General features: G+C 41.6%; 1 protein-coding gene across 4 annotated transcripts in view; it reads right to left on the bottom strand.

Moving 5' to 3' along the window:
• Nucleotides 1-27360, bottom strand: part of LOC126390127 (high-affinity choline transporter 1-like) — a 48201-nt gene that overhangs the window by 5870 nt on the left and 14971 nt on the right. For 2 of the 4 annotated variants that reach the window (XM_050044280.1, XM_050044278.1), the window contains exons 6-8: nucleotides 15345-15498; nucleotides 13948-14165; nucleotides 9981-13794 (exon numbers count right to left, since the gene is read on the bottom strand). In XM_050044280.1, coding sequence (XP_049900237.1) covers nucleotides 13231-13794; nucleotides 13948-14165; nucleotides 15345-15498 — 936 coding nt within the window. In that variant the 3' untranslated portion in view covers nucleotides 9981-13230. Of the gene's footprint in view, nucleotides 1-9980; nucleotides 13795-13947; nucleotides 14166-15344; nucleotides 15499-27360 lie in introns of those variants that run through there. The other 2 variants (XM_050044281.1, XM_050044282.1) reach the window with 1 other exon arrangement.

Raw genomic sequence — 27360 nt, 5'->3', positions numbered from 1 at the left:
AGTAGTCTGCGCCAGGCGCATACACATGCTGTCGTGTTGTGATCTGAATCAGTTGCATAGATCAGACGTGCGTTACTGAGCAGTGCTGCTTTGTTTTAACCATGTTCAGCAAAGCAGCCAGCAAGAAGCAAAAAACGTGGCAATTTGTTCCAAACAAACCGTGTAAGTTGAGTAATGCTGTTGCATGTAGATAAAGTTAGCTAAATGATGACTAATTAATAGATGCCAGTATATCAAGTTAAACTAGTTAACAAGAATACTAATGTTATTGTTAAATTGCTTGCTTGCTAGTTTCATGCTAGGAATAAACCCACTCCTCCTTAATTTCTGCGCAGAACTTGTGCTCACTATTGCTTTGCACATATTTTTTTAATCTTTATTGCCACAATAGAAAGAGCAGGGTCAGGGAGGAGACAGTGGACCAGAGGCCAGCAAGGATGATCATGCAGGGTCTTCACAGGTGAGGAGAGATTATAACTGGCTGAAAAAAAAATCTATAGCATAAAAGTGACTTTGAGGTTAATTTCCACAGCTATGTCACCACTACTAATCCTAATTCTATGTATGAATTTTGCTTTGCACATTTATTATCTATATTATTGCAATAGATAGAAGAGGGACAGGGAGAAACCAGGCAGGTATTTTGCACTTAATTATCTGGCTACTTACCCTATAGATGCTCGAGGGTCATTCTGTGTCAACTCAACCAGAGTGTGGCAGCTAAAACTTTAGATTTTGATAGTAGCTATATAATTTTAAAGAACTAAAGTCGGTCCCCTGGTGCTGTACTGTGGCTATTTGTGGTTATGTGGTTCTTTAGCCGCCAAGGAGAGGTGCAATTGAATGCGAGAGGATGATAAATCACTCAATAGACCTCTGAACAATTTGTCTCCCTCACTTCTGAAATGATGGCTACGCCCCTGAGGTATACATTATAAGGGTCAAAGGGCAGGTTCACAGTTAAGAGCTTTACACTGTTAAAGTGTCTGGTCTATTTTAATGAATGACATAGACCACGAGCACATATTAGTCCACTAACAATAAACTGTTGGGCGTTATTTTATTTTTTATTTTTTATTAAAAAAGAGACAACATTTAAAATAAGTAGTTCAGCACGATTACTGTCTAATACAAGGCAGTTTTTAAGCTGATGATTGATTAAATGGCTACGTTATTGTTCAAACAACACACACACACACACACACACTGCACTACATTTACAGACAAGGTGTCGCCAGTCCCGACAAAGAGTAAGTGTATATAGAGATAACCCACCGCAACACGTGAAATAACAGAGATAGAGGGATTGTGTAAGACAGAGAGAGAGTAAAAGAACATGTGACATACGGACAAACATTTAGATGCCCCCGTCCCTGCCCCCCACAAAAGCGCATGGAATGGCATAGTGTATGTTTGAGACAGAGAGAAACAATACTTGACAGTATGTGTGAGCTTTAAGCACTTAAACTATAACAGTTCATGAAGTCAGTGGAATGTTGGTCGACGAGCGGGCTTAGATACCATCTAGCCATCCATGTGCAGTTTATCAACAACTTATCCATCTCGTTTCCTGTTTTCCGGTGTTCTTTGAAGAGCAAGTACTTTTTTTTTTTCTTTTTTAATGCCTTTCGGAAATTTCTTTGGGGCACTGGTCATTCACACCAAATGTTCTACTGATCCTACCCTGATTTTGCTTTGGATTAGTTCTTTCGGCTGGTAATGTTCAAATTTAGCAAATAATGGTCTTGGGCGATAATGGGACGTTATTAATTAAATAAATATTAAATATATTAAATATTCAACTCAGATGGAAGTTTTAGGGAAAAACTCTCTCTCTCTCTCTCTCTCTCTCTCTCTCTCTCTCTCTCACACACACACAAACACACACACACACACACACACACTTAACCACACCCTTGGCCCCATCTTGTAAACCACTTGTGCAAAAGTAAATTTGCTTTTGTCCAGCCTGTCCCAACAATGTTAGGCAAAGATTAGTAACCACACCTTACATGAACACTAATCTGGGAAGACACTTGTCTTATACGGACAGGTGCTTTTACAGCATAGGCAGATTTTTCAAAGTAATTGTCTTACAGTCGATTATTAAATATACTGTAGATATAGAATTTGACATGATGATCATTGTGCTGAACCATGATCCCCGACTACAGTTGTGGGGTCTTTCACTTCATTTAGTTAAGTTTATGCATATAAATCATTATCAAATATGACGCACTTAACAGGGCTGCAGCAGGAACAGGTCCTTACACAGCCAAACCTCTCTGAGGATGTGTTCACACAGAATCTTTGCGTTAATTTGGCTTAAACAGCGGATGTACCAACCCGAAAAATGTTAGCAGTAAGCTAGCACCAACAGACTCTGTGGTAATGTGTCTGTGCTTTTTTGTTCCACCTCTTCTTGTTATTTCCATCCAGTCTTACTTCTTTTTCCTCTTCTTTCTTAATGTTTCAGATGCAGATTAATAAAGCATTGGGATACACTCAAATATTTTATCTCACTTTGAAAAGTTTTTGACATCTTTGTCTTTAAGTGCTACCCCAAGTGAGTTTGTGTCTAAATTAGAGCTTGGCAAAGGAGCTACATATTCTAAAACATGGATGCCTCACACACATCTTAACCCGGCAGCTCAGAAAGTCTACACAGTCATTACAGGTGAACACCCAAGATTAGTGTCACTCATTCAGTATCTGATCAAATGTCTCCCCTTCTGTTCCTGAGATATGGAGTTAAATAATGGCTAGAGAAATGTTTTTGCTAAACACACTGATGTCACAGTGAAGTTGATCTTTTGGATATAAAATGTCATCATTTCATCATCTTTATTCTATTTGACATTGAGTGAAATTTTGTCATAATTAGTATATGAATTCTTAGGGCCAAACACATGTTTTGTGACCTTTGGCCACCAAAATCTAATCAGTTCATTGTTGAGTCAAGGAACAGTTTGTGCCAAATTTGAAGGAATTCCCCCAAGGCATTCTTGGGATATCACGTTCACAAAAATGGGATGGACCCTAATACATGATGGGTCTCATTCATGAAACATGAGCAGAATGAATTAGTGTGTAAACTGTTCGCAGAAGGAAATTTATGTGTATTTCAGCAATCATCAATATGTTAGTATCTCTGATCTTTTCATAGGTACTACTAACATAATCTGCCTCTGATGGCTCATAGTGCTTGTGTAAATAAAGTATGCACATAAATATTGCTAGTCATGATCAAAAATTACAATTTTAATTTGTACTGTGCTCTGTTATGTTCACAATACGCAGATGCCTTTGAGACATGGAAGTTAAACATGACAAAAGAGAAAAATTAGGTATCTTAAGGATGTGAATGAGTTATTTAAATCGATTAATACATGTGATTTCTACATTTCTTGCTTCCTGTTCCCACTTGAATAAATCAGGAGAACTTTATCATCTGTTTGAGTGGTAAGACTGTGAGACCCACGTTACTGATCAAACACTAAGCATGCAATGCATAGCGATTTAACACTAAATATAACATGTACATCACCATACCTTTTGAGTTTGCTGTTGACTGCTCCAGTGGAGCGATGCCATTGTCTGCGTCACGATGATGCAAGCAATGCACTCATTTGCAGCTACGACTGGGAAGTTGTGATTTTTTTCATGTGTTCTGTAATATCAAACCATTTTTGTTTAACTACTTGAGACCCTCTCCCTTTCTTTGTTTGTTCCATATTTGCAGGTCAACAGGATGCACCTATCCATAGTAATTATCACCTCCACACATGGTGGTCACTAGCTATTCATGAGCGAAGATGTATGCTAACTGCTGACTAGCGGGAGTGCGCTGTCAGTTTACGACTGATTGAAATTACAATTAACATACAAACGTCCCGACAATCAAATTGGAGTTTTTGCTGCATTCATGAATCCGGAGTAGGTTTTCAGTATCAATGTTTTTCATGTGCAAATCTGCTCACACATTTACAAACATTTCATGAATGAAACCTATGCCTCTGACCACAGATGCCGGAGGACATTTGACATTTTAAGCTTGGTGACACAGTGTGCTACAACAGCTAATTTCAAAAATGTCATCAAAACTTAAGCTGTTTTAATGACAGAGAGCAAGTTCCCAATTCCAGTAAATGTGTTGCAACAGTGAATGCAGGGTGTGACTGATGCTTGTGTGGACAGGAACTAAAAGGAGACCAGATAAGAGAGTAGCTATTATCCAACATACATTCTTGAGTGGATCATGAAGAATTTTGTGCCCACATTGCACAAAGGAGAAGCAGGAACATCTACTTGCTCTTAAATTGAGAGAACAATGTGTTACAATCTAAACCTTGTTTGTGTGATTAATATCTGCTAAGCAACAGACAATGAGACAGTAAGTGAGTAATAGTGAAAAAAAAAGTTCACGTCTTAGTTCTAGATGCGTGCCAGAGTATGACTCATTAGAGGCTGCGAGCCAAATTGGTAAAAAAGCAAAGTAGTGGTGTTATAGCCTTAAAGGTAACAAAGACATATTCTGATCATAACTTAACATAACATAACTTTGTAATGGCAACAACAGCGGCATCTTTTTCACTAGTGAACACACTGAACCAGCAGGCTCACTTTGCCATGCCACAGGAGAAGGAGAGAGAGAGAGAGAGAGAGAGAGAGAGAGAGAGAGAGAGAGAGATCACAGTGGAGTGTTTTTCCATGACGTCTCTAGTGCGTGAGTGTATGTGCAGAGTATTTCCTCTGTTACATAGGAGAACTTTTGTTCAAAGAAGACTGCCTTTTTCTATTATGTAAGTCTATAGGAGCTTGAGGATCACAGACCTCGCCGTAATCAATTACCTGACCAGAGAGAGAGAGAGAGAGAGAGAGAGAGAGAGATCACAGTGGAGTGTTTTTCCATGACGTCTCTAGTGCGTGAGTGTATGTGCAGAGTATTTCCTCTGTTACATAGGAGAACTTTTGTTCAAAGAAGACTGCCTTTTTCTATTATGTAAGTCTATAGGAGCTTGAGGATCACAGACCTCGCCGTAATCAATTACCTGACCAGACCTGCCACAGAGTGACACTTTGTAACACTTAAGAACAGCTACATAAAATCAAAACTACAAATTGCACTCGTGCTATGATTGTGAATCCTTGTTTTTTCCTACAAGTACTATAGAAGAGGGCAGATGTAATATGGATAAATAGGATGTGAAACATGAAAATACACAGTAATGGTTACAGTGGCATGTCCAGAAACTCTACAGCTGATGGGAAACCTTGCAAAAAACTCTTTGTCATCAACATATAAGAGTATGTGAGCACCGTAGGACATATACTTGAGCAATGACATCTGTCTGCAGTGACAGTGTGGTAATAAAGTTAAGCAACATTATAAAGTGCAGAATGGAGATAAAGAGGAGACACTTTTCTTAAAAAGCCACGCAGAGACAAACTGTGGTGTGTTTTAAACACACAATGTGACAAAATCTTTCACAAGTGATGTCACGTGATCATGTTTTCATGGACACTAGCAGAATTTTAAAACCAAAATCGACTAACATCAAGCACCCAACAAAGAGTCAAGAACCTTTTCTCAAAAACTTCAACCAAACGTGACTCAGGTATTTGGACCTTCATAACCTGCTGAGACTTGGTACTAACATATGGTTTGGGTGATCCGATCACAAGTGGACAGCAGAGACGCATCGTTGTTCACACCTGTGCCTGTCATGCATCTCCAGTTGATCACTTGTGTTCCGATGACGTTACTGCCCCATGCATAGCTGCTTTGTACCATGCATACTAATCATCAGTGTTGGGCAAGTTACTAGAAAATGTAATGTATTAGATATTACTAGTTACCTTCATTTGAAGGTAATAAGTCACTTTACAATATTACTCTCTGTGTAGACTAACAAGTTACTTATTACACTACTTTTGCCTTACTATCACCAGAATGACCTCAGCAGAACTAATGTTGATTTTAAATGGATGAGGGTCATGTTATTTCACAGCAGATAATCAAGCTCCAGTTTATTACAGTTTATTCAAATCCAGTGCTGCGCAGGTCTGACCCATTAATGCATTCACATACAGTGGTTACCACTTTGTATTAAAATGACAAAAAAAATGTATATATCTATATATATATATATATATATACATATATATATATATAATTTATTTAATACATCATACACCTGTAGTGACTGTAGACTGTATAAATAACGCAGTGACATGACAACACACAACCACCTTTGGGGGCCGTTTTTTTTCTGGTGGTGCCCCGGCAGAAACGGAGTATGGATCAGTGTGGATGAATGAAAAATGCAAACAATAAACAATTTATTGCAGGTGGTAAAGCATTACATGGCACTGTAAATGTAATAATATTACCCAAACTTCTGTTGGCAATGCGTTATATCATTTTGGTACTGCTAAAATGTAATAGTGTTTTACCCCCAACACTACTGTTAACGGTTGTGTCAATACAGCTTGAGATATCACTGTCAGCAGAAGTCAATGTCTCCTTCAATAAGGCAAAACGATGGATAGTCACGTAACACTTTGTCCAACTCACTATAAAATGGATAAATTATAGAGCATTAGCATGCTGTCACCAAAACAACCACCACAACCTGCACTGATGATGTAGTCCTTGTTGTGAACACATCAGGACATATTACTGTTTATACTAAAAAAGATATGTGGTCAAATGCGTTCCTGACCACCTCAGCAAGTGGTCTGACAGATCGGATCACAATGCGCCCTAGTGGTTGTTTAAAATTGTCTTTACGCTGTCCACTTGTGATTGGATCTCCCAAAATGCAGGTTAATACCAGGTCTGAACAGGAGCCCATGATGCAGTTATCTATTAAAGGACCTCGATGGGAAAAGCAGCCATCGCAAAAATACACCATCATTTAATCTAATCTGATCTTGATCTCTTTTCTGAATGAGTGAAACAGGAAGTGCGTAATTTGGCTGAATTAGTTAATAAAAACCTGGTCTGGCAACTCAGCAGTCATGATATTGCCTAACAGACTACTTGGTATACAATCTCTTTAATACAGTCATCATCATATGTCTGGCACAGTTTTCAGTTCTGTGTCTTCATTCATTTAACTATGTACTATTAAAATAATACCACAGCATAATAATAGTGTTTGCTTGCCTTAATTAACATGCAACTCTTTTGGCTCTGAATACATTGTCAAGTCTGACTAACTTTAATCATATAATTTCATATTATACAGTGGTTGTTTTTAGGAAAGAGAACCAGCTCATACCGGACCAAACCTGTAATATCACTCTCAGCACCAATTAAATTATTCAAGTCCAAGGATGGGCCACAGTCCAAGGTGGGATACAGATTACTACAACTCATTAAACTTGTCATGAACCAGGTAGCTTGCAAAGGAAATTTGGCTCCAAAGCGGACGCCAGTACACAGCAGATAGAGTTAAAAGATAGTTTACAAGGACAAAGTCTTTCAGCAGCTGTCAGCAGGCAGGCAGGCTGGATCAGGCAAACATAGGGGGTAGAACTGTAAGACAGGCAGAATGTTGGCAACAGGCAATGTGTTACAGAGCCAGGGCTGGGGCCGAGAATAAAGACAGACTGACTGGAGCAAAGAGAGGGGTGGGGACATGATAGATGCTGAGTCGGGCTGAGGCTCAATAAAGGCTTGAGGAACAAACACACATGACTGGGCAACAGGAACATGTTTTAACAGTGAAATGGGAAGCAAGTTTTACGGTAACAGAGAGACAGGCTCCGACTCTGACAAGCTCAGGATAAAAGACAGAGAAGATTCAGGAAAACTTTAAGAATAGGGAGAGATGGAGAAATAGGCTCTGGTAAGGAAACAGGAACTAGGTCAGCCAGAAACATAGAAAAACATGTGGCGAGAAGCAAAAACAGATGCAGAGAAAAGTTCTAACAGAAAGACATAAGGCTTAAAGATTGGATCTGACAGATGAAGGCATCTGGCCTGCTGGATATCTGTGGAATGTATACGTCAGAGAACACAAGGAAAACAAACTTAGAGAGAGATACAAGGAGAGAGTTAAGCAGGTGATAAGCCGGGCTATGACTCCTCATTGTCATAGCTAATAGACTGAAACATAATAAACAGATAACATTCTGAATACATTCAATTTTGGCCACCTGGTGGCCAGGCCTGATTAAATATTTGGGTAACTTATTATTCATATCATTAACAGTCCACAGCCCATATAATACTGTTCTTAAATTAAGATCCACAGCATATTAACAGAAACACTAAAAGGTGACAAAAACAAATGCAGGTAGTGCAGACAGGCCAGACCAGTGCTGAAATGTAGTTCAACTGTGATTTCTAAGGGAAGCGTAAAGTTAGCCATTGTGCTTTCATGACTGTTATAGCCACAGGCTATGTTGGGAGTGTGAGGAGGCAGAGCCAAGTTGTGAGCTGTAGAGAAAGGTTAAAACATTTAACTTAGGTAGAAAAAACCATACGTGCATTTCACTTGCATATGTGAGTGACATTAGGGTGTGTGAATGTGAAAAATCACTTGGGGCAGCAAATGAGTGGGATTAGTGGATTGGAAAACTGTTTTGTAACTTCTGATCACATATGCAGCCTCCCCTCACCATCTTTCTCTCCTCAGCACCGTGTGTAGGAAAAAAGAGCAGGCAGCAGAGAAGAGAGACCACTGAGGAGAGTCAAAATGCCTGTTCAACAAACCTAAATTGGCAGAAAACTGATGTTTTCAACTGTTACGTGTGCAGTCATTTCCAACACCTGTATGTTTTAGCCCCTAGCATGCTCTTTAGGCTCATAGCAAATTGCTATATGAACAAGCTACAACTGACTGTATGTAGCCTGTAGCATTATTTGGTTCATCTAAAACTGAGAAAGCTCCTATAGGCTTTGTCTGAGACGGTGACCCTCACTCACAAACCAACTGTTGTTGCTCTAGAAATATTTATTGATATAAATCAGTTACAATCCTGTAATAAATATATTCTTTTCTAAAATGTATTTAGATAATATTTTTGTACCAATAAAAAAAGAAATGATAAGTTTGTCAATAAAGATGAGTATCTTTTGGAAAACAGTATCGACAAAGTCCCAGTCTCTGAACCTACTGTCCATCGTCTGATGATGAGAAGCCTCTGAGGAGAACGGACGATATTTCAGGCATTCCTGTGTAGCCAGCAGATATCTGGGGCAAGATTTTTTCTTTTGTGCGCAGCTCATACTTTATTGTTAGATTAGCAGCTTGAGACGGGTCCAGACAGCATTTCAGCTAATCCCTGTAAACAGATATCTGTATATGAAAGCAGATAAATTAGAAAAAAAGTTCATAAAAAGCTTAATCCTCATCAGATGATAGCCAATGGGTTCAGATATTGCATTTTGACCAATGTGCTCTGCCACTTTTGCTCTTCACATGTACCTGTAGGCAACCAAAGTCTGCTCAAATATTATTGTACAGAAACCAGCTTCTGACATCAAAATCTTGTACTGTTGCCAACAGCTTCTGCATAATGACTCTTTTTCTACATGCCGATCTGACAGAGCTGAGGACTCTGTCAAGAGAAGGGCAGGAGTAGTGTGCTTTATGGCGAATAAGGCCGGTATGATGGTGGGGTGCTGTTCTGATCCTGCTGTGGAATGCTGCTGTAATGTTACGCCGTGAACAAACGGCTGCAGAGTGGAGTGGCTGACTGTGTGGCTGTCTTGTTAAGGTTGGGATGTGTGGGCAGTTAAATCATCCCACAACTAGGAACCATGGATTACCAGAACCATCCAGAAACATGGACAATTATAAAGCAGCAACCAGCAATGTAAGAAGACTGAAAAAAGGATTGAATTACAGTGCACAAGTTAAAGGAGCTGAAGGGATCACATGTCACTGAAGGTGTACCTTATATTTTTTAATTTAATTTTATATACTTTATTAATCCCTGAGGGGAAATTCAATTTTTCACTCTGTTTGTCAATTACACACAGGTCCGAACACACACATGCACAAACTGGACCTATACATGCACTAAGTGGAGAGATGTCAGAGTGGGCTGCCCATGACAGGTGCTCAGAGTGGTTGGGGGGTTCGGTGCCTTGCTCAGGGGCACCTTGGCAGTGCCCAGGAGGTGAACTGGCACCTGCAGCTACCAGTTCACAATACATATTTTGGTCCGGACGGGGACTTGAACCGGCGACCCTCCGGTTCCCAACCCAAGTCCCTATGGACTGAGCTACTGCCGCCCCATGTGACAAATAAAAGATCGATTGATTGATCGACTGACTGAATAATTGACTCTGTTTATAGAGATTAATACATTTCTAATAATAATCATCCTTAGTTCTTGCTCTATCATTTGCAAATCTCAGTCTGCAAAACATTTAGGTTGTAGCGTCTCATTTTTAGTTGCCGCTTGATAAATGGCAGGTCATATTAACTGTCGCTAAGTAGCATTAAGCGTGCTGTAACTCTGGATAAGATAGTTGATAGCTGAGTCTCATTCCCTGATTGTCAAGTACTGGTCCAGATCGAGCTGAACGGGAGAGCTATTAACGGACTTGGCAAAGTAAGCATAAGGATACACATGTGACTACATCTTGTTTTGAAAATAAGGTGTTAACAAAGGGTTTGTACTGCCAGGGTAGGGAAAAAAGAACTGGAGTTTTTTTTTATCACATTACAAGGCCAACCCACCAGGAAATTTCTCGAACTTCCTATTGGCCAGTCTGTGCCAGTTAGAGATAACTGGTTCGGGTAAGGTTGGGTTGAGGTTAAGCATCACAAAAACACAACTGGTTGGCTTTAAGGACACATTTGGTCTTAGGGTAAGGTAGGAAGCAACTTAAATCAATGAGGAAACAGACTTCAACACAAACCCTGTATCTGCGCTCAGCCAAAGATTATCTCAGAGGTAAAAGTGTCTCTGTAACACCACTGTACAATTGCATGTGTAAGTAGTTCTGACAACTCCAACAGAGTGAGGAGTCTTCTCTACATCCTGTGTTATAACAAGTTCTTGGTGGATTTCTTGTTTTGTAAGGCACATGGACCATTTTGACTAGAAGATAAATTACTTCTGTGACTTGGCTATGACATTACACCAACTGGGTCTAAGGTTGTACATTTATATCTTTTTGTATATCCCAAATGTATAACAGCTGTCTTTAGTATGCCTCCATCTGAGAATTAGTCGCCACTTTCTGTGAGAGCTATTTCTGTCTCTGAACCTGGGGTCAGAGCCCTGGTAACGTTATGACACCAGTCGCATTACAAAGAAATATGTATGTAAGGTATTCTTGACAAAATTTATTATGCAGATCTATAAACTTCCTTTTCTAAAATAGATTGACCCATGTCTTAACTCAGCGCCCTTTTTAGGCCGCATACAACCCCATTCATCTGTGTCAGAAGCATATGGTGACAACCTCCTGCTGACAAAAGGTCAACTCCAGACATGTCATTAAGTCAGCTACTGTCTCTTTACAGCTTAGATCAAATATTCAGCGTATTTAGCTAAGCCCATGGGCCTGAAGTGATTTGTACTGCAGTAACACAGTCATAATTTACCTACTGTGTTGTTTTGCAAAATGAATCTACCCTGTTTAAAATCACAGAGCCAACCAGAGCACAAGACCAGCTGCTGAAGTTGATCTGCCCTCCAAAGATTATGTTACACTAATGTAAGAGCAAATTTAGCTCACTGGGATGATCTGTTATGGGCTGAGAAAATTATTACATAACTCTTAGCAGGAGACAAGGTAAATAATAATAATAAGAATAATCAAAATAGACAGTTTGTGCTAAAAAAAAAAAAAAAGTGTTAATAAATAGAACAAATCCACCTTAACGTTATGAACATTTGTTACTTATTAAACTACAACTAAACACCACCACAATAAACACAAGACAACACATGGAAATCAGATTTGTTTGAAGGAAGATACGATCAAACTTACTTAAATGATTATTAAAGTATGAATATTGACACAAACAGTGGTTTCTTGCAGTGATCATTCCCCGAGAGACTAAGTTAGACAAATACCACATGGCCTGATGAAATTTGGCCAGAATGGATTCATCCAAGAATTATCTCAGGAGAATCACTTTTTATTGGCCAAGTATGTGTACACATACAATGAATTTAACTGTTTTTTGTTTGTTTCTACTGGGGTTTTTTCTCACTGTTTTTACACATAAATAGACATAACAGTTGGGAACAAGGACAAAAAAGCTGGGCATGTCGGCCTGACTAAAGGTATGTCAGTACTATTATGTGCACAAGTATGTCAAAGAATTGGTGTTTCTATAAATATTTTCTAAATATAGGCCATATAAAAGCACCAATAACCACAAAATAAAAAATAAAAATTGTCTATTAGTCTATTTGTCTATTAGTGCAAATAAATAAATACTGAATGGATAGCAGCATGCAGGATTTAAAATGATAGTGACAGATGATACAGTATGTACAGTAAATATGCGTGCGCGCGCACACACACACACACAAACAATTTTTTAAACTTGCCACAAATGACAATCTGCCAAGTACAGCTGCTCAAGCAGCGATAGGCCAGGTGTGCAAGGGTGAGAAAGTAGGCAGGGTTTAAACTTCTCTCTCAGCCTTTATTCTGGCTAAAAGCAGAGCTAACTTTATAAACTCTAGAGGCTGTCCATTACTTACTGAGTGACTTACTGAGTGACTGTTACACCAGTGGTCGATCAATAAAGCCCTGGTTAAGTGTTGGAGTTTTCCCATTGGCCATTGCTCTTTCAAAAGAATTAGGCACAACAGTGTTTGCAGTTTATTTCCTTCAACTGCAGAGGGCACCAGGCCTTTATTTGAACCAGATGTACATTAGATACGTTAGTACAGCTTCTTTTCTGATTTATTCCCATTTGCTATTTAATTGCTGTTGCAGTATTATGCAAAAGCCCTGTGGAGCAGGAGAGGAGAGAGCAGAAGACATTAAGAAAGGTGAGATAAGCTTCCACTTATTAACTATTGCAAATAGGATCATTCTTTATTTTGAGTAATCCACTGTTTTTGAAATGATTTCTCTTTTGTGTAACTTGGTTCCACAAACAAATACTAACAAAGAAAGTAAATGCTCACAACAGTTAACAGCTTAAAATACAGGCAACTTCAACTTGGAATTTTTCTAAATGTTTACGTAAGATTATTATAAAACTCAGGCCAGAAAGTGAAAAAAAGGGCAACTGGTTACGATCCAGTCGGCAAAACTGGCTGCAAGGCAACTCCATATGTGTTCTCATCACACTCAGCATTACTTTTTGCTTCTTCGTTTAGATTCTGTGTGACGGGATCCGCAGGTGACACAGTAACATTATGCTTTACGTGAAAAATATCCCACCTCTCAGGCAACAGGTCATGATTGAATATGAATGAAGCCAACGAAGAAAAAACTAAGATGGTTACCAAAGCGCACAACATGGAGATTGTCCTGATAGGAGACTTTTGGACGTAGACGCCATCTTCCAGTGTGCAACCAGGAAGATGAAGAACAACAGGAAGACCTACAGAATTCTCCCCCAGCAAAACCCTTACAGTCAGCCCTACGATGTAACCCACCACGGCACCGTAACCATTCGTCACTTTAAAGAAGAGCACAGAAACCAGATGGGGGAATATGAGGGTGTAGGCAGTATCTGCTCCGAGAATCCAGAGGACCAGGGGGCTGTTGGTGTAGAACGTTATGGATGTCCCAACCACACCCACTACCACCACTGTGACCCGTATTACCCATTGAATTTCATTGTCTGATGCCTAGAGACATGAAGTCATACAAAAGGAGACATCTCATTATTCATTCATTTACCTGTGCTTTCCAAAATAGATGGATTTGGATTTGAAAAGTTTGTACTTAATTAATTAGCAACAGTTGTGCACCTAACACTCATTTTCAGAGAAACTCCTTACCTGTTTGCGCAGAATGTTCTTGTAGATATTTGAGGAGAAAACAGAAGTTGCAGACAACAGGCCAGAGTCTGCAGATGACATGACAGCAGCGGCCACAGCTCCGATTCCAATGATTGAAATATAGGATGGAGTGAGGTTCTGTAGGGTCAGGGGCAGGACCAAACTTTGCTCACCACGTACATATGGAGATGGAGAACCATACAGCGTCAGGTTCCAGTCTGGATGAGAGAAACAATAAAAATAAATGATTGTAATTTTTCCTCACCAGAACAATAGACCCAAATGGAACTTATGTAGAAACCTGGACTCTACTATGTCCTTAAAAAGGCTACAGCCAACACAGAAGTGCCAAAAATTGCAGTAAAAGCAAGTAATCCCCATTGACACCCATGTTAAACTATCCAAATTTACAGCAGAATTAAACATGTTTACAGCCATTTTTCCTGTTTATGACAACCAGTGTTCATTTTGACAGCTATTTTAGATTTACTCTTAGTCTGCTTGTTTTGCTGCCATTCATTGGCTAACAAACTCCATAAATCCATTCATCAGCTCCACCATCCACAGTCAGACACACATGGCTGATTATTTGCTGCTGAATTACAGCTCACATTCGTACCAATGGCTGACACTGCTTCGGTGTGAGTGTTTTTGCTGGCTAGAAGATAATTACAAGCATGGCCTTTTTCTGATTTCAGTGTCTGATAGGTCATAACATTTTTGTTACGTCTCGTCTCATCAACAAAAATGAAACATATTTTTCGTCTTAGTTTTTATTTTAAAAATATAGTTGTAGCTCGTCATTGTCTCATATTCGTCATGGAGAAAAGGTCATTGATAGAAAATTTTTATCATAGTTTTCATCAAAGAAATTAGAACTGATGACAGCTGTACGGGGGATGCATTTTTTACATCACTCACCTATTTGAATTCCTTTAAGGCTTAAAGTTATGCAAAATTAAAGGCATAGCCACTTTGAGTGATGGGTTGTCTGTGAGTTGTCACCACAGTCTATGAGTTAAATCCGCCCCTCCCTCCTTCCCAGATACCATCTTGTCTAAATATGGTCACTTCGGGTTACTTATGGCTAAAAAAATCCAAGATGGGGACGGCCAAAATGTAAGACTCAAGGCCACTTGAGTCCACAAACCAGTGGATGACACCACAGTGGCTACGTCCATTATTTTTATAGAGTCTATGGCGGTGTCACATTAGCTCTTGGTAATGTACAAAGGCCATATGTAGACTTAGGAAGCCAACTAGCCAGAAAGCTCTGTTTTCTCTTTCATATTACAAGATAAGTGACAATCAATAATTTGACCCAACAATACTTATAACTTCTGTCCACAATGTAAGTATCTGTATTGAAGGTCTGTCATCTCAAACCTAATTCCCACCTGTAGAGGCAGCGACAGCACCAACTAAGGCAGGGGGGATTCCAAGTATGATGATGACAACAGCAGCAGCATAGCAGGTAATCTGGGCAGTTCGAGATGAGTTGGCAGACAGCGTCCTCTGGTGGAAGCTCTGAAATGAAATACTACCAATACCCTGAAATAAAAGAGCACAGGGAGGAGAGAAAGATGTATGTTGAGGACAAGAAAAGATGAGGAAGAAGAGTTAAGAATAAAATATACTAATACACAAGTACTGTCCAAAAGCCAGGGCATCACTCACTGTTCCATCACACACAGGGATAGACTGGGGATGAAAAACGGCCCTGGACTTTTTGACTTAGACTGGTCCACCAGTCTCAGTAATGAGTATAAATTTGTACAACATTAAATAAAAGAATTTGTTACAGTATAATGTTAGTATACTTTTCACAATTTTATGTACAATCAAATAACTATATACCACTGGTATAATATGAATTCCAATTGAACAATATGGTTGAGTTTAAGAAATACAGAACTGACTTTTATAAATTTTGTAGGTATTGTTCCTACATTTCATGTAACAATGAGTCCAACATTTCAAGAGTTAGCTGCAGCACTGCAGCTTCTTTAAAATGTTTCGTCCTATTCAGGCTGTGATTGGTTGGTTCACACAAAGTGACAGTGATGAGCACTTCGACTTTATGAAAAGTAGAAAGTTTAAACAAAACGGAAGCGACATGGCTAAATAGCCAGTTAGCCAAGTTTATAGTTTATAATCACCTGAAGATAAGCATCACTGTGTTTTCAGTTCCTTTGGACTATGTTACAATGTACACTTCTGACCTGCCATACATTCCAATCTCTCAGTTCACTCAGTAGATTTCCGCCTCTCCACCCCACCTACCTGCAAGTCAACCACCTGTCCACACATCTCCTGCTCCTGCCGGCCCACCATACCCACCTCCTCAAGCCAATTCTGCTCACCTGTGGCTCATTACTCCCTGCCCCTATAAAGACTCTAGCTTCACAGACTCTCATTGCCAGATTGTTCTTCGCCACACCCATACAAGACTTTCCAGCTTTTATTCCCATACTACTTCCTCGTTGCAGACCTCGCCTGCCTCTGACTCTCCTACTTTGTCTGCTCCCCGGTAAACTACTCAGCCCTCTGTCCTTGACCAAGAGCTCTGCTTCTGGCTCCCTGGTTTCTGTTTGCCTGTTCCCCCACGACTGTGTGGAGAGGCTGTCACTGAGCTCTCTGTAGTAAGTTTACCTGTTCTACTGCCTGTGGTTTCCTGTGAATTGCCTCACTGTATGGCTGCAGATTCAATCTTTGTGTGTGCCACAGAATGAACTTGGTTGTTCGGTTGTTCTGCTTTTTGCCAGAGCCACCCTGCCTACAGCCAGTTCCACACAGGTTAGGTGTGTTGACTTCCCTTGTGTGTTCTCCTGGTTCCAGATTCCCTGCTAGTCTCACATTGCCTTCTGCCTGCTCTATCATGGTAAAGTTGCACACCACTGAACATTTTGCTGTGCGTGTGTGTATCCAGCAGTAGCCGGCTGCTTCCCTTCTTTCGGCTTCAGCGGTCCAGGCCTTGATCCCTGGACAGAGGCTGTTTCTCAGAAGGCTCCAAGCCAAGATATTGACTCTTTCACTTGTTTCACTTGTCTGCTCACTCTGGCCCTCATTTATCAAACTAACGTACGCCAGAATAATGGGTGTACGCTCATTTCCACGCCAACTTTGGCATTTATCAGTTTGGACGTGAGCGTAGGGTACAATCAAATCTCACGTCAGGTCTCAGCTTGTGTACGCAAGTTTGAGTCACTGTGGATTTGCGGTGCAGCACAGCAAGATCTGGCTGAGTTTGAAAATAATTATTAAACAAACCTCAAACTTGTCATCTGAGCATAAGCAGCCACATATTCAGTATATTAAAAAAGGATTCCCAAAACGAATAAAACAAAATGAAATAAAATAGCCATGAATGATTACGTATTCATCAATCGCAAAAATTACCACTCTATTAACTTACAGGTAATTTGTGATGCCAGGCTATCACTAAACGTGGTAGCGAAGTGGCCGGGGGTGGGGACGCACGACTCATTTATATTCCATAACAGTAGCGTGGGCTCACGGCTGCGGGACAGCGCACTGCAGGGCCGGTGTCTCCTCGATAAGTAGGCTATTAAATGACTTAATGATTAAATGCTGGCAAACCCTGCCACAGAGCAGGAGCGCAGGTTTAACAGTGCGCACACACACACACGGGTCACGGTGGAGCGCTGCTTCGGGTTGCTCAAGCGCAGGTGGCTCTGTCTTGGACCAGCGGGAGGAACGCTGCTGTATACCCCAGAAAAGGTGTGCGACATCATTTTGGCCTGTACAGTTTTGCACAATATTGCTTTAGACAGTGGAGTGCCGTTTGATGTGCCGGCGCAGCCAAATGAACCAATGCCCAGGGAACCGTGGCCAGTACAGCCTCTACTGGGGGCTATACGGAGGAGACAGGACCTCATTCATCACTTCTAAAATGTAAAGTATACTTTAAAGTTGTGTAAGTGCTCTACAGTAGGCCTATTTAATCAGTAATGTAATGCAAGTATAGCCTATAAGGGTATAGGGATATTCAATACAGACAATGGACAACGTTTAGTCATTTAAACATTTTATTCAGGTTTTTTTTTTTTTTTTTTTAGATTCTAGTTAATTTATTTTAGCGTGTTATTAATTGTCTCGAGCGTGCTAACTGAAGCCAATAAATGGCATATTTCTGTCTGCCTTTCCAGGACCTCTGCCGTGATGACTGGCCAAGCACGGGAGGCGTAGGGCACGCGCTCGTCTGCCTGGCTTGGTGGGACCGCTCTGGGGAGAGGACCTGGACGCCATGCCGCTGGTGCCTGGCTCTGAAACAGCATTTAAACAAAACAATAAAAAATGTGTACCTGTGTAACACGTGTAAGCCTATTTGTTTGGACAGTAGTGTACTGTCAGGTTAAATTAACTAATGCAAGCAAAAGGAGGGCTGTTAGTTACCGGCTCCGACACAAGTGCGCCTGTGTCTCCACCACCACCACTTATGCCAGAGATAGATTCTGACCCGATTAGAGAGGAGATTCTTTCCTCGGTCCCCGTCAGGGTCAGGCTGGGGTCTGGTTGGCCTCCTCCAGTCTGCGTGTTGCTGCGCCTAAGGGCTTTTTGTTGCCAGCTTTAAGTCTGACCACTTTTTCTTGACCTAAACGTAAAGAATTGTGACTTGATCAACTACCAGGCATTGGCTATAAAGCTATGGATGAATAAAAGATATATATTTTTTTATTATCATCATTAGATTATAGGCTACTTATTGAGAATTTTATTCAAACCTCAGCCGGAGTCTGTTTGTCAATGGCGACGCTGCTGACTGCCGACTCTTCTCCATGTTGCGACCTCACAGGGCGAGGCCTCTGAACCATGGATATTTAAGGGCGTGACATGCTAATGATGATCGATTTCAGCCGCCACATTTATCAAGGCCTGATCATTCGTACGCTGGGACTGGTCAGATACGAACGTTTCATAAATCACACGTGTGTCCTATCGTAAGATGAATCCTGCGCTCAGATCTGCACCTGTTTCTACGCTCGTTTGATAAATGAGGGCCTCTGTGTTTATTAAACCGATGCATTTAAGTTCATTACAAACCATCCTGCCTGTCATTGTTGCTGCTTTTGAGTCCTACACCCACCTGTCACAGACTAAGCAATTTGTATCTACATAACAAGCATGTTCTCATCAGTGGAGTCCGCCATGTTGTCCTACAGTAGCCTGGATGGTCTGCACAACCTGTACAGACAGAACCACCTCCACATGAAAGTATGTGTCCTTGAAGCCCATCTGGACCAGTTCAGAATACTGGTGGGCAATGCATCGATTTAGGGTACAGAGATCAACTTGAGTAAATTTACTTTACATTTAACCACTGACATTAGTCCAGGAGTATGTATTTAAAGTGCAATTGCTGTATTTTTATTTTTTTTGCTGTATCAGCACTCAGTGAATAACCTCCTAAGCCATCATAGGGCTTAGGAGGTTATTCACTGAGTGCTGATCCTTTCTCTAGAGCACAAACTTCTTGAGTTTATTTGAATTCAGAACTAGCCCAGCTAGTGACTGCTGTGAATAGGAAAGCTGACAACAAGGGAAAGACCATGTGACTGCTTGGAAAGACAGCTGACAGGAGGGAAAAGACCCCAAAGGTGCTAGCATGGGCTGGCAACCCATGGTAGCAGTGGCGAGGCCCAGCAGCCTTACTACAACCAAATTAGCTACAGCCAACATAGAGAAAATACCCCAACAGTCAGCCAGAGCTGGGGTGGAAAATGACTCACTGGTGGATTACATGGTAACAGACATTGGAACGGACATGACTATGCACTGGATCTGTGACTCAGTGAAGGATAAGGACACAGACCTATCCACCAGGGCTAGAATTAGCAGCACTCAGGGCAAGGCGAGCGCATCTGTAGAGGACAAAAGTAGCACAATCGAGAACAAGATGCTTCAGGTTTGTCCTTGCGGCTGGCAGAAAGTAACATCAGTAAAAGGCCTCAGAACTCATCAGGGAAAGAAGAAGTGTGTGGCAAAGAAAGGGCAGAGTAGCCGCATTGATCAGTACTTCTTAAGAAGTCAGTCAAGTCAGTCAGATGAAGTCCAGCGACAGGTAGAAAACCACAGTTCACAGGATATCAGTAACACTGTCACTGAGGAGGAGGAGGAGGAGGGGGTAGTAAGAGGGGATGCATGTGACACTGAGGTCAATATGCCAGTCAGAGAGAGAACCATGGAGCTAAAGGATAGAGTTAGATGGCCTATGGCAAATGACAGTAAAGAATTGGAGATAGTTAATAGGTATTTGGCAGTAATCTTAAGCAGGCTTAGAGGAAATGCAATAGAAAAGTTAGGAAAGATGGGAGATATAATTTACTCATATGGTGTAGAGAGGTTTGGGGGGCATGACAGAAAGAGGGGTGAGAGGGTCAGGTAAGTCTAGGCGGCAAAGAGAAATAGAGAAGTTAGTTAAGGAAAGGAGACAGTTAAGAAAGGAGTGGAAAAAGGCTACAGAAGAATAAAGGGAGGGAATTAATGTGCTGCAAGAGAAGCAGACTTGCAGTTCTTAGAAGGGCAGAGCATCTCAGGAAAAAGAGGAGGAAGAAGGAACATGTAAGGACAGCTTCTTTCAGGGACCCTTTTAAGTTTGTTAAAGGATTGTTTAGCCAAGAAAGGGGAGGGCAGCTTAAAGCAGCAAGGCTAGAGGTTGAAGAATATTTGAGAAATACATATTCAGATTTAGAGAAGAATAGGATACTAGGTTTTCCACCGGATATCCCTCCATTAGGAGGGATAGAGCATGAGATGGATGTCAGGCCACCTAGGTGGAAGGAAGTTCAGGAGGTGGTCAGGCGTGCAAAGGCTTTTTCGGCCCCAGGGTCTAATGGAGTCCCCTACAGGGTTTATAAAAGTGCACCTGATATCCTTAAATTTTTGTGGAAACAGCTAAGAATAGTTTGGGAGAAACAAATTATCCCAAGAACATGGCATAGGGCAGGGGGTGTCCTCATTCCTAAGGAGAAGTCCGTGGACCTTAGCCAATTCTTAAAACTGTGGGTAAATGGGGACCCATCATGCCTATTGTGTTCAGGTACCGCAACCTTAAAGCATATTTGTCAGGCTGTAAAGTTAGCTTGTCACAAGGCCGATATACATGGTGACATAACCAGGTGTTGAAAAGTTTAGCTGCGGGCATTGAAGACAGGTAAATTCAGAAGGTTTTAAGAATAGGAGTTTAGCAATTCAGTTTGTCTGTGAGGGGGAGAAATACAGAAGTGATAAATTAGTAAGGGGGCAAGGGTGTGGCCGCCGAGAAGGTGCTTGTGATTGGGAAATGCAAGTAGATTTAGGGGGAAAGCTTGTTGTTCCCCAGGAAATAGTTTGTACCAATCAGAGGCCTGGCATAGTGTTGTGGTCAGTGAGTCAACGGATAGTTTACTTCATTGAGCTTTCAGTTCCTTGGGAAGACTCAGTGGAAGAAGCCTATGAAAGAAAAAAGCTTAGGTATGCAGACTTAGGAGCAGAAGCTGAGCAGCGAGGATGGAAAACTAGGATTTGTCCAGTGGAAGTGGGGTGTAGGGGATTCATAGCAAGAAAAGCTGTCTTGCTCCTGGGGGAACTTGGAGTGCGGGGACAGAGTTTGAGGAAGACAGTGAAGGAAATGTCAGATGAAGCAGCTAGATCTAGTCAGTGGATTTGAATGAGGAGGAATAATGTCAGTTGGGGGCCAGCAGGGGGAACTACTAAGCATAATGTCAGTTGGGGGCCAGCAGGGGGAACTACTAAGCAAGGTACATAACTCCTTGAGATCAGGTGCAGGAGAAAATCTAGGAAGAGGGAGGTTATTTAAGTGTGAGAGTGGCCTATTTGAATCCCTTTTGTTTGAGACCATGCTGCAAGGTGAGTGTGTTTGCTGATCCTGTGAGTTTATCTTCTCTATCTCCTTTAACTTTAGCTTATATTGGAGTTATGCTATGTAGCGTGTGAAATAGACTATGGTGAATGTGCTGGGAAAGGTAGTATCGGCACTGTCACTACCTGGAGCTTGCATAAACGGAGCCTGGGTTTGTTGAAGGTGGCAGTGTTGTTGAGAAAGCCTGTGAGTTTATCTTTTCTATCTCCTTTAACTTAAGCATATATTGGAGTTATGCTATGTAGCGTGTGAAATAGACTATGGTGAATGCACTAGGAAAAGTAGTATCGGCACTGTCTCTACCTGTACCTCGCATAAACGGGGCCTGGGTTTGTTGAAGGTGGCAGTGCTGTTTGGGCTGAGAAAGCCATGTGTAAGTAAGGAAAAAGAGGTTGTTGGGTTGGTGTGGGGAGCAGTGAGACCTGGCATTAGGGGAGTGTCTCTGGGACGCCAGAGATCACTGTCTAGCCTCCTGGAGGTGTCGTGGGACCAACTAGACAAAACACTGGTGAAAGGAGGTTCCCACCTGATGACCCCAAAGACATGGGGTCCATGTCATCATGATGATTTCGGAACAACGGGACTTCGGAACAATGGGGTTAACATGGTCGGAACAATGGGATGTCGGACCAATGGGTTGTCGGAATAATGGGCTGTCGGATCAATGGGCAGACCCCAAGACATGTTAGTTATCACTGCTCACTGGTCTGTATAGTTAAGCCTTGCTATAATAGCTTATCATAGGGCTTAGGAGGTTATTCACTGAGTGCTGATCCTTTCTCTAAAGCACAAACTTCTTGTGTTTATTTGAATAATGATAAATTATACAGACCCAGTAAGATTTGAGCTGTGCACGTAATTCTTAGCGCTTTAAGCCAGGGTTGCCAGCTCTCACGTATCTGGTGTGACTGTCACTATTTCACCATCAATGTCACTCTCTCACGTTTGAGAAATCTCTGAATAATTAAAACACACTTATGATGAAAAAAACTTTTTGTTAGATGAGTCTGCTGAATTCCTTTAAGAAAAGAAATGCATAAATGCACACAGGGCATTGAAAGTCCTTGAATTTATCTATTTCTGTATGAAATTGCATGAAAGTAGGACTTCGCCGCGTGAATTTTCAAACTTTTCTCAGGGGAGAACCCCATGAACCCCCCTTGAAATCTTTCTTTTTTTCAGAACAGGACATATTACTGGATTTTTTAAACAGATGATTGTTACTACCATGAGATTGATGAAATTGACCTTGATCTGCATTGTAAAACAAATATTGAATGTCTATGGACATATGTGGGGCTTAGGCCTATAGATATAAATATGCAAACGTACACTCATTTTCGTTTGCCACATGTGCATATTAACTCTTTTAAGGTAAAAAAACAAAACAAAACGTGCCGCCGTGTCCACGTATGTTCATGACCACGCATGCACAAGCAGATATTACATCACAAGGTAAAATGCCACTCCAGCCCTCTGTCCGAAGTTGGCAACCCTGCGAGTACTAGTCAATCACAGCGCAATAGTACCAGCTAATCATAGTGAGTAAGGCGGGACCAGGTGGAACATGTCCTGTCACATGATGATGATTAGATACTGGAATGTATGCTTTTAGGCTATGACCTAACCTTATGTTTCAACTTAAGATTGCTAGCTTCACAAATCCCACTTGTGGTTGTGAGTGAAGCTAGAAATCTTCAGCTGAGCATGATTTGTTGTCGGCTAATAGCAAACATTAAAGTAGCTAATGTTAGCTTACAATTAGGGTAATGGATGGATGGATGGATGGATGGGTGTGGACAGTGGTTAGCTACCTAGCTATAGCATATAACATACTTACTAGGGATTTCAGGGGCTGCAGCAATTTCTGTCCACTTTTTTTTTTCTTTTTGAAGCTAACAATCTTGCAAATAGAGATCCTGCAAGGTCTTTGCAAAATCTTATTCTGTTACTAATACCTGTTACTCATGACACATTGTCTTTAGATGTGAGAGGGTGTCTTTAGTCTTTTAAAGATTATTTTCAAAGGGTTCCAGATTATGATAGATATTAATCACTTATGAAGCCTTATAGATTTTTTTTTTAAACAGTATGAAAATGCATCACACTTTATGTAGCACCAACAATGAAAGGTTATGATGAAGCATGCATTATTATAGATACATCAATATGTACTTCCTTTGACTTAACACATACAATGATAACTTATGATACTGCATTGACTATTATAACATACTATGAGTCCTTACTACAGTTAACTGTTGAGGTGAGTATAGGTGTTCATAATGCATTATAAGCCCCATCAGTCAACATCTAGTTAATAACTAGTCAAAAGCATCCATAAAACACTTATAATTCAAGTAACATCTATAATGTTTTATGACTGCTGGTACAGAGCATTAGGAAGCATTATGTGTTTTTAAGAGTGTTATCATAGAGCAATAAAAATGCATTATAATTCACAATAAATGCCCTCATTACGCATTATAGGTGTGGTCTTCATAGAAAGTGTAACCAAATGTTTTCCTTCACAGGTTTGCTGGAGCTATGATTACTTTACGTTTAAACACAGTAGCCTTTAGTAGGGCTGCCCCCTACAAGTCAAAGATTCTACCTCTCTTTTTAAATTTGTCAATCAGTATGCACTGATCCTCACTCTGCAGCTAAATGTCCCCAGATTTAGCTGTAGAGTGAGGATTTATCTTTTTCACACTGGTCTCTGGTACAGGCAGCTGTGGACCCAGACCCAGGCTGAGTCTAAGTGAGACGAAAGCAGCTGTCTGGAGGAAGAGAAGTTTTGCCTAGTCAGGCTCCAAGATAACGCTGTTTTCTGGCCTCTGCCTAGAAGTGGTAAATTCACAGCTCACAGCAACTTTATACAATAACAGGCTCCAGCTTTTGTCTGATATCAGTGTTGCTCAGTGCACGGACAGAAATGGCTGTATCATCAGAGAACTTCTGGAGGTGGCAGCTGTCCATGTTGTATCTGAAGTCCGATGTGTACAGGGTGAAGAGGAAGGGGGCGAGGACTGTCCCCTGTGGAGCCCCTGTGCTGCAGACTACCACATCAGACACACAGTCACAAAGCCTCACATACTGTGGTCTGCTGGTGAGGTAGTCGATGGTCCACGCAGCCAGGTGGCGGTCGACTCCAGCTCTTTCCAGCTTCCCCCTGAGCAAAGATGGCTGTATTGTATTGAAAGCGCTGGAAAAGTAAAAAAACATGACTCTCACAGCACTTCCGGTGTTCTCCAGGTGAGACAGTGATCGGTGGAGCAGTTAGATGACTGCATCATCCACCCCAATGCCTGTCTGATATGCGAACTGCATGGGGTACAGTTTTAGTTCAGTATAATCCTCTCCATGGTCTTCATCAGGTGGGAGGTCAGGGCTACAGGTCTGAAGTGGTTGGGCTCCCTGGGGTGTGCAGTCTTACAGGAACCACGCAGGAAGTCTTCCACAGGACAGGAACCTTCTCCAGACTGAGGCTGAGGTTTAAGATGTGCAGAACCACCTGACAAAGCTGGACTGCACAGTCCCTCAGCAGTCTGGAGCTGATGCCATCCAGACCAGTAGCCTTTCTCGCCTTGATCTTCATGAGCTCCTTCCTCACCTGGGTCAGCTGTTATGGAGAGGCTGCAGCGGGGGGTGGGGGATGACTCCAGCTGAGGAAGATGGGGGGAGGGAGGTGTGAAGTGGAGTGGGGTAAAGAGGTGAGGGGAGGGCGCAGCTGATGTCCCTGATGTCCTGAGGGAGGGGGAGGAGGTCTTCCAGAAAGGATGAGAGGGCCCTGGGTCTGTGCTCTGGTGGGTGGGGGAGGGAGAGGGAGTAGAATCAAACCTGTTGAAAAACAGGTTCAGTTCATCCGCCCACCCCGGTCTCCGGACTCTGGGCTCCTCCCGCTGTTGTTGTTGTGGCCAGAGATTGTGTTCAGGCCTCTCCACACCTCTCTTACGTTGTTGTGTTGAAGGCGCTCCTCCAACTTCCTCCTGTAGCTGTCCTTGCCCCTCCTTAATTCTCCATGCCGCATCAGTTTCCAACATAATATCAAAAACTGTAATATCCTTTGATTCACTGAAACTTGGCTAAATCCTGGACAGCACCATTCAACAAGGTGACTCTTTTTCTATATGCTGATCTGACAGAGCAGAGGACTCTGGCAGGGGAAGGACAGGAGAAGTGTGCTTTATGGTGAATAAAGACTAGTATAACGATGGGAATATGAGGTGCTACCATGAGTGCAGATGGGTCTCTCTTGAGGCTGGAAGTGGCTTGCCGTACCAGGACAGCAGCGGTAAACAGGATGGTTGTAGCACCGTGCAGCCTTTTTAGTATTTAATTTAGTAGGTGAGAGAGAGAAGGATGAGCAGAATGCAGGCTGTGACAGTAAGAAGTTCCAAAAAGAAATAAATGACAGTGCACAAGTTAAAGGGGCTGATGGGATCACATTTCACTCAAGTCCTATGTTATATCACTCCTTGTGACAAAGACATGATTGATTGATATTTGTACTGAACAGCTAAAGCCTATATGACTGACATCATTTTGAGTCAGGTAGGCCTGAGACCTCTCCCCAAGACAGTAGAGTGTAGAGTGGCAGAACTTTTACACTCCGCCTGAATGTTTAATGATTTAAAAGTGATATTGCTTCGCCCATTTTGAAGTTTTATTTTTGTGCAAAGTGGACTCATTCCCTCTCGGTTGTGTGCAGCCAGCGAGGTATGTTTATGTATCTGTTTTATGTTTCGCTGTACATATGTGCACACAGGAAACTACAGTTATGTGTGAGTACATGCTTATTCTGTATATTGTCATACATTAAAAACAGCTTGACAGTGACTTTGATGATGGTGGTTTTGACTGAGGTGGCATCCTCTCTCTTTCCTTAATTTCCTCATTAACCCCTTGTCCCCAAACCCTGTTGATGATGCATTACTTCCGTGATTTTTATCAATATGCTTGCCACATTGACAGGGAAACAGTCCTCCTACTTTGCTTATCAGTGTTACACAGTGTTGTGCTAGTTACTGAAAAATAGTAACTAGTTACCGTTACTAGTTACTTCATTAAAAAGTAACTCAGTTAGTAACTCAGTTACTTAAACTCAAAAGTAATGTATTACTGAGAAAAGACAGGGACTGCACCGAGAGCGGTAAGCGCAAAGGAGGGGGGCTTGCCATTCTAGTAAATAACCGCTGGTGCAGTCCTGACCATATTTCTATTAAGGAACGTATCTGTTGCCCGGACATTGAACTGTTTGCTGTTGGACTCAGGCCGTATTATTTGCCCAGGAAGTTTTCACTTGCCATTATTGGAACTGTTTACATCCCCCCCTCTGCCAACCCGACGTCTGCATGTGACGTCATTCACTCCACCATAGCCCGCCAGCAGACTAAACACCCGAGTGCCTTCATAGCTATCTCGGGTGACTTCAACCATGTCACCATGACAACAACATTGCCCACATTTACACAGTATGTGAGCTGTCCTACCAGAGAGGAGAGAACACTGGACTTGCTGTATGCAAACGC

The sequence above is a fragment of the Epinephelus moara genome, chromosome 5, assembly GCF_006386435.1.
Source record: "Epinephelus moara isolate mb chromosome 5, YSFRI_EMoa_1.0, whole genome shotgun sequence".
Classification (NCBI taxonomy): Eukaryota; Metazoa; Chordata; class Actinopteri; order Perciformes; family Serranidae; genus Epinephelus; species Epinephelus moara.
This window is presented reverse-complemented; position numbering and strand designations above follow the sequence as displayed.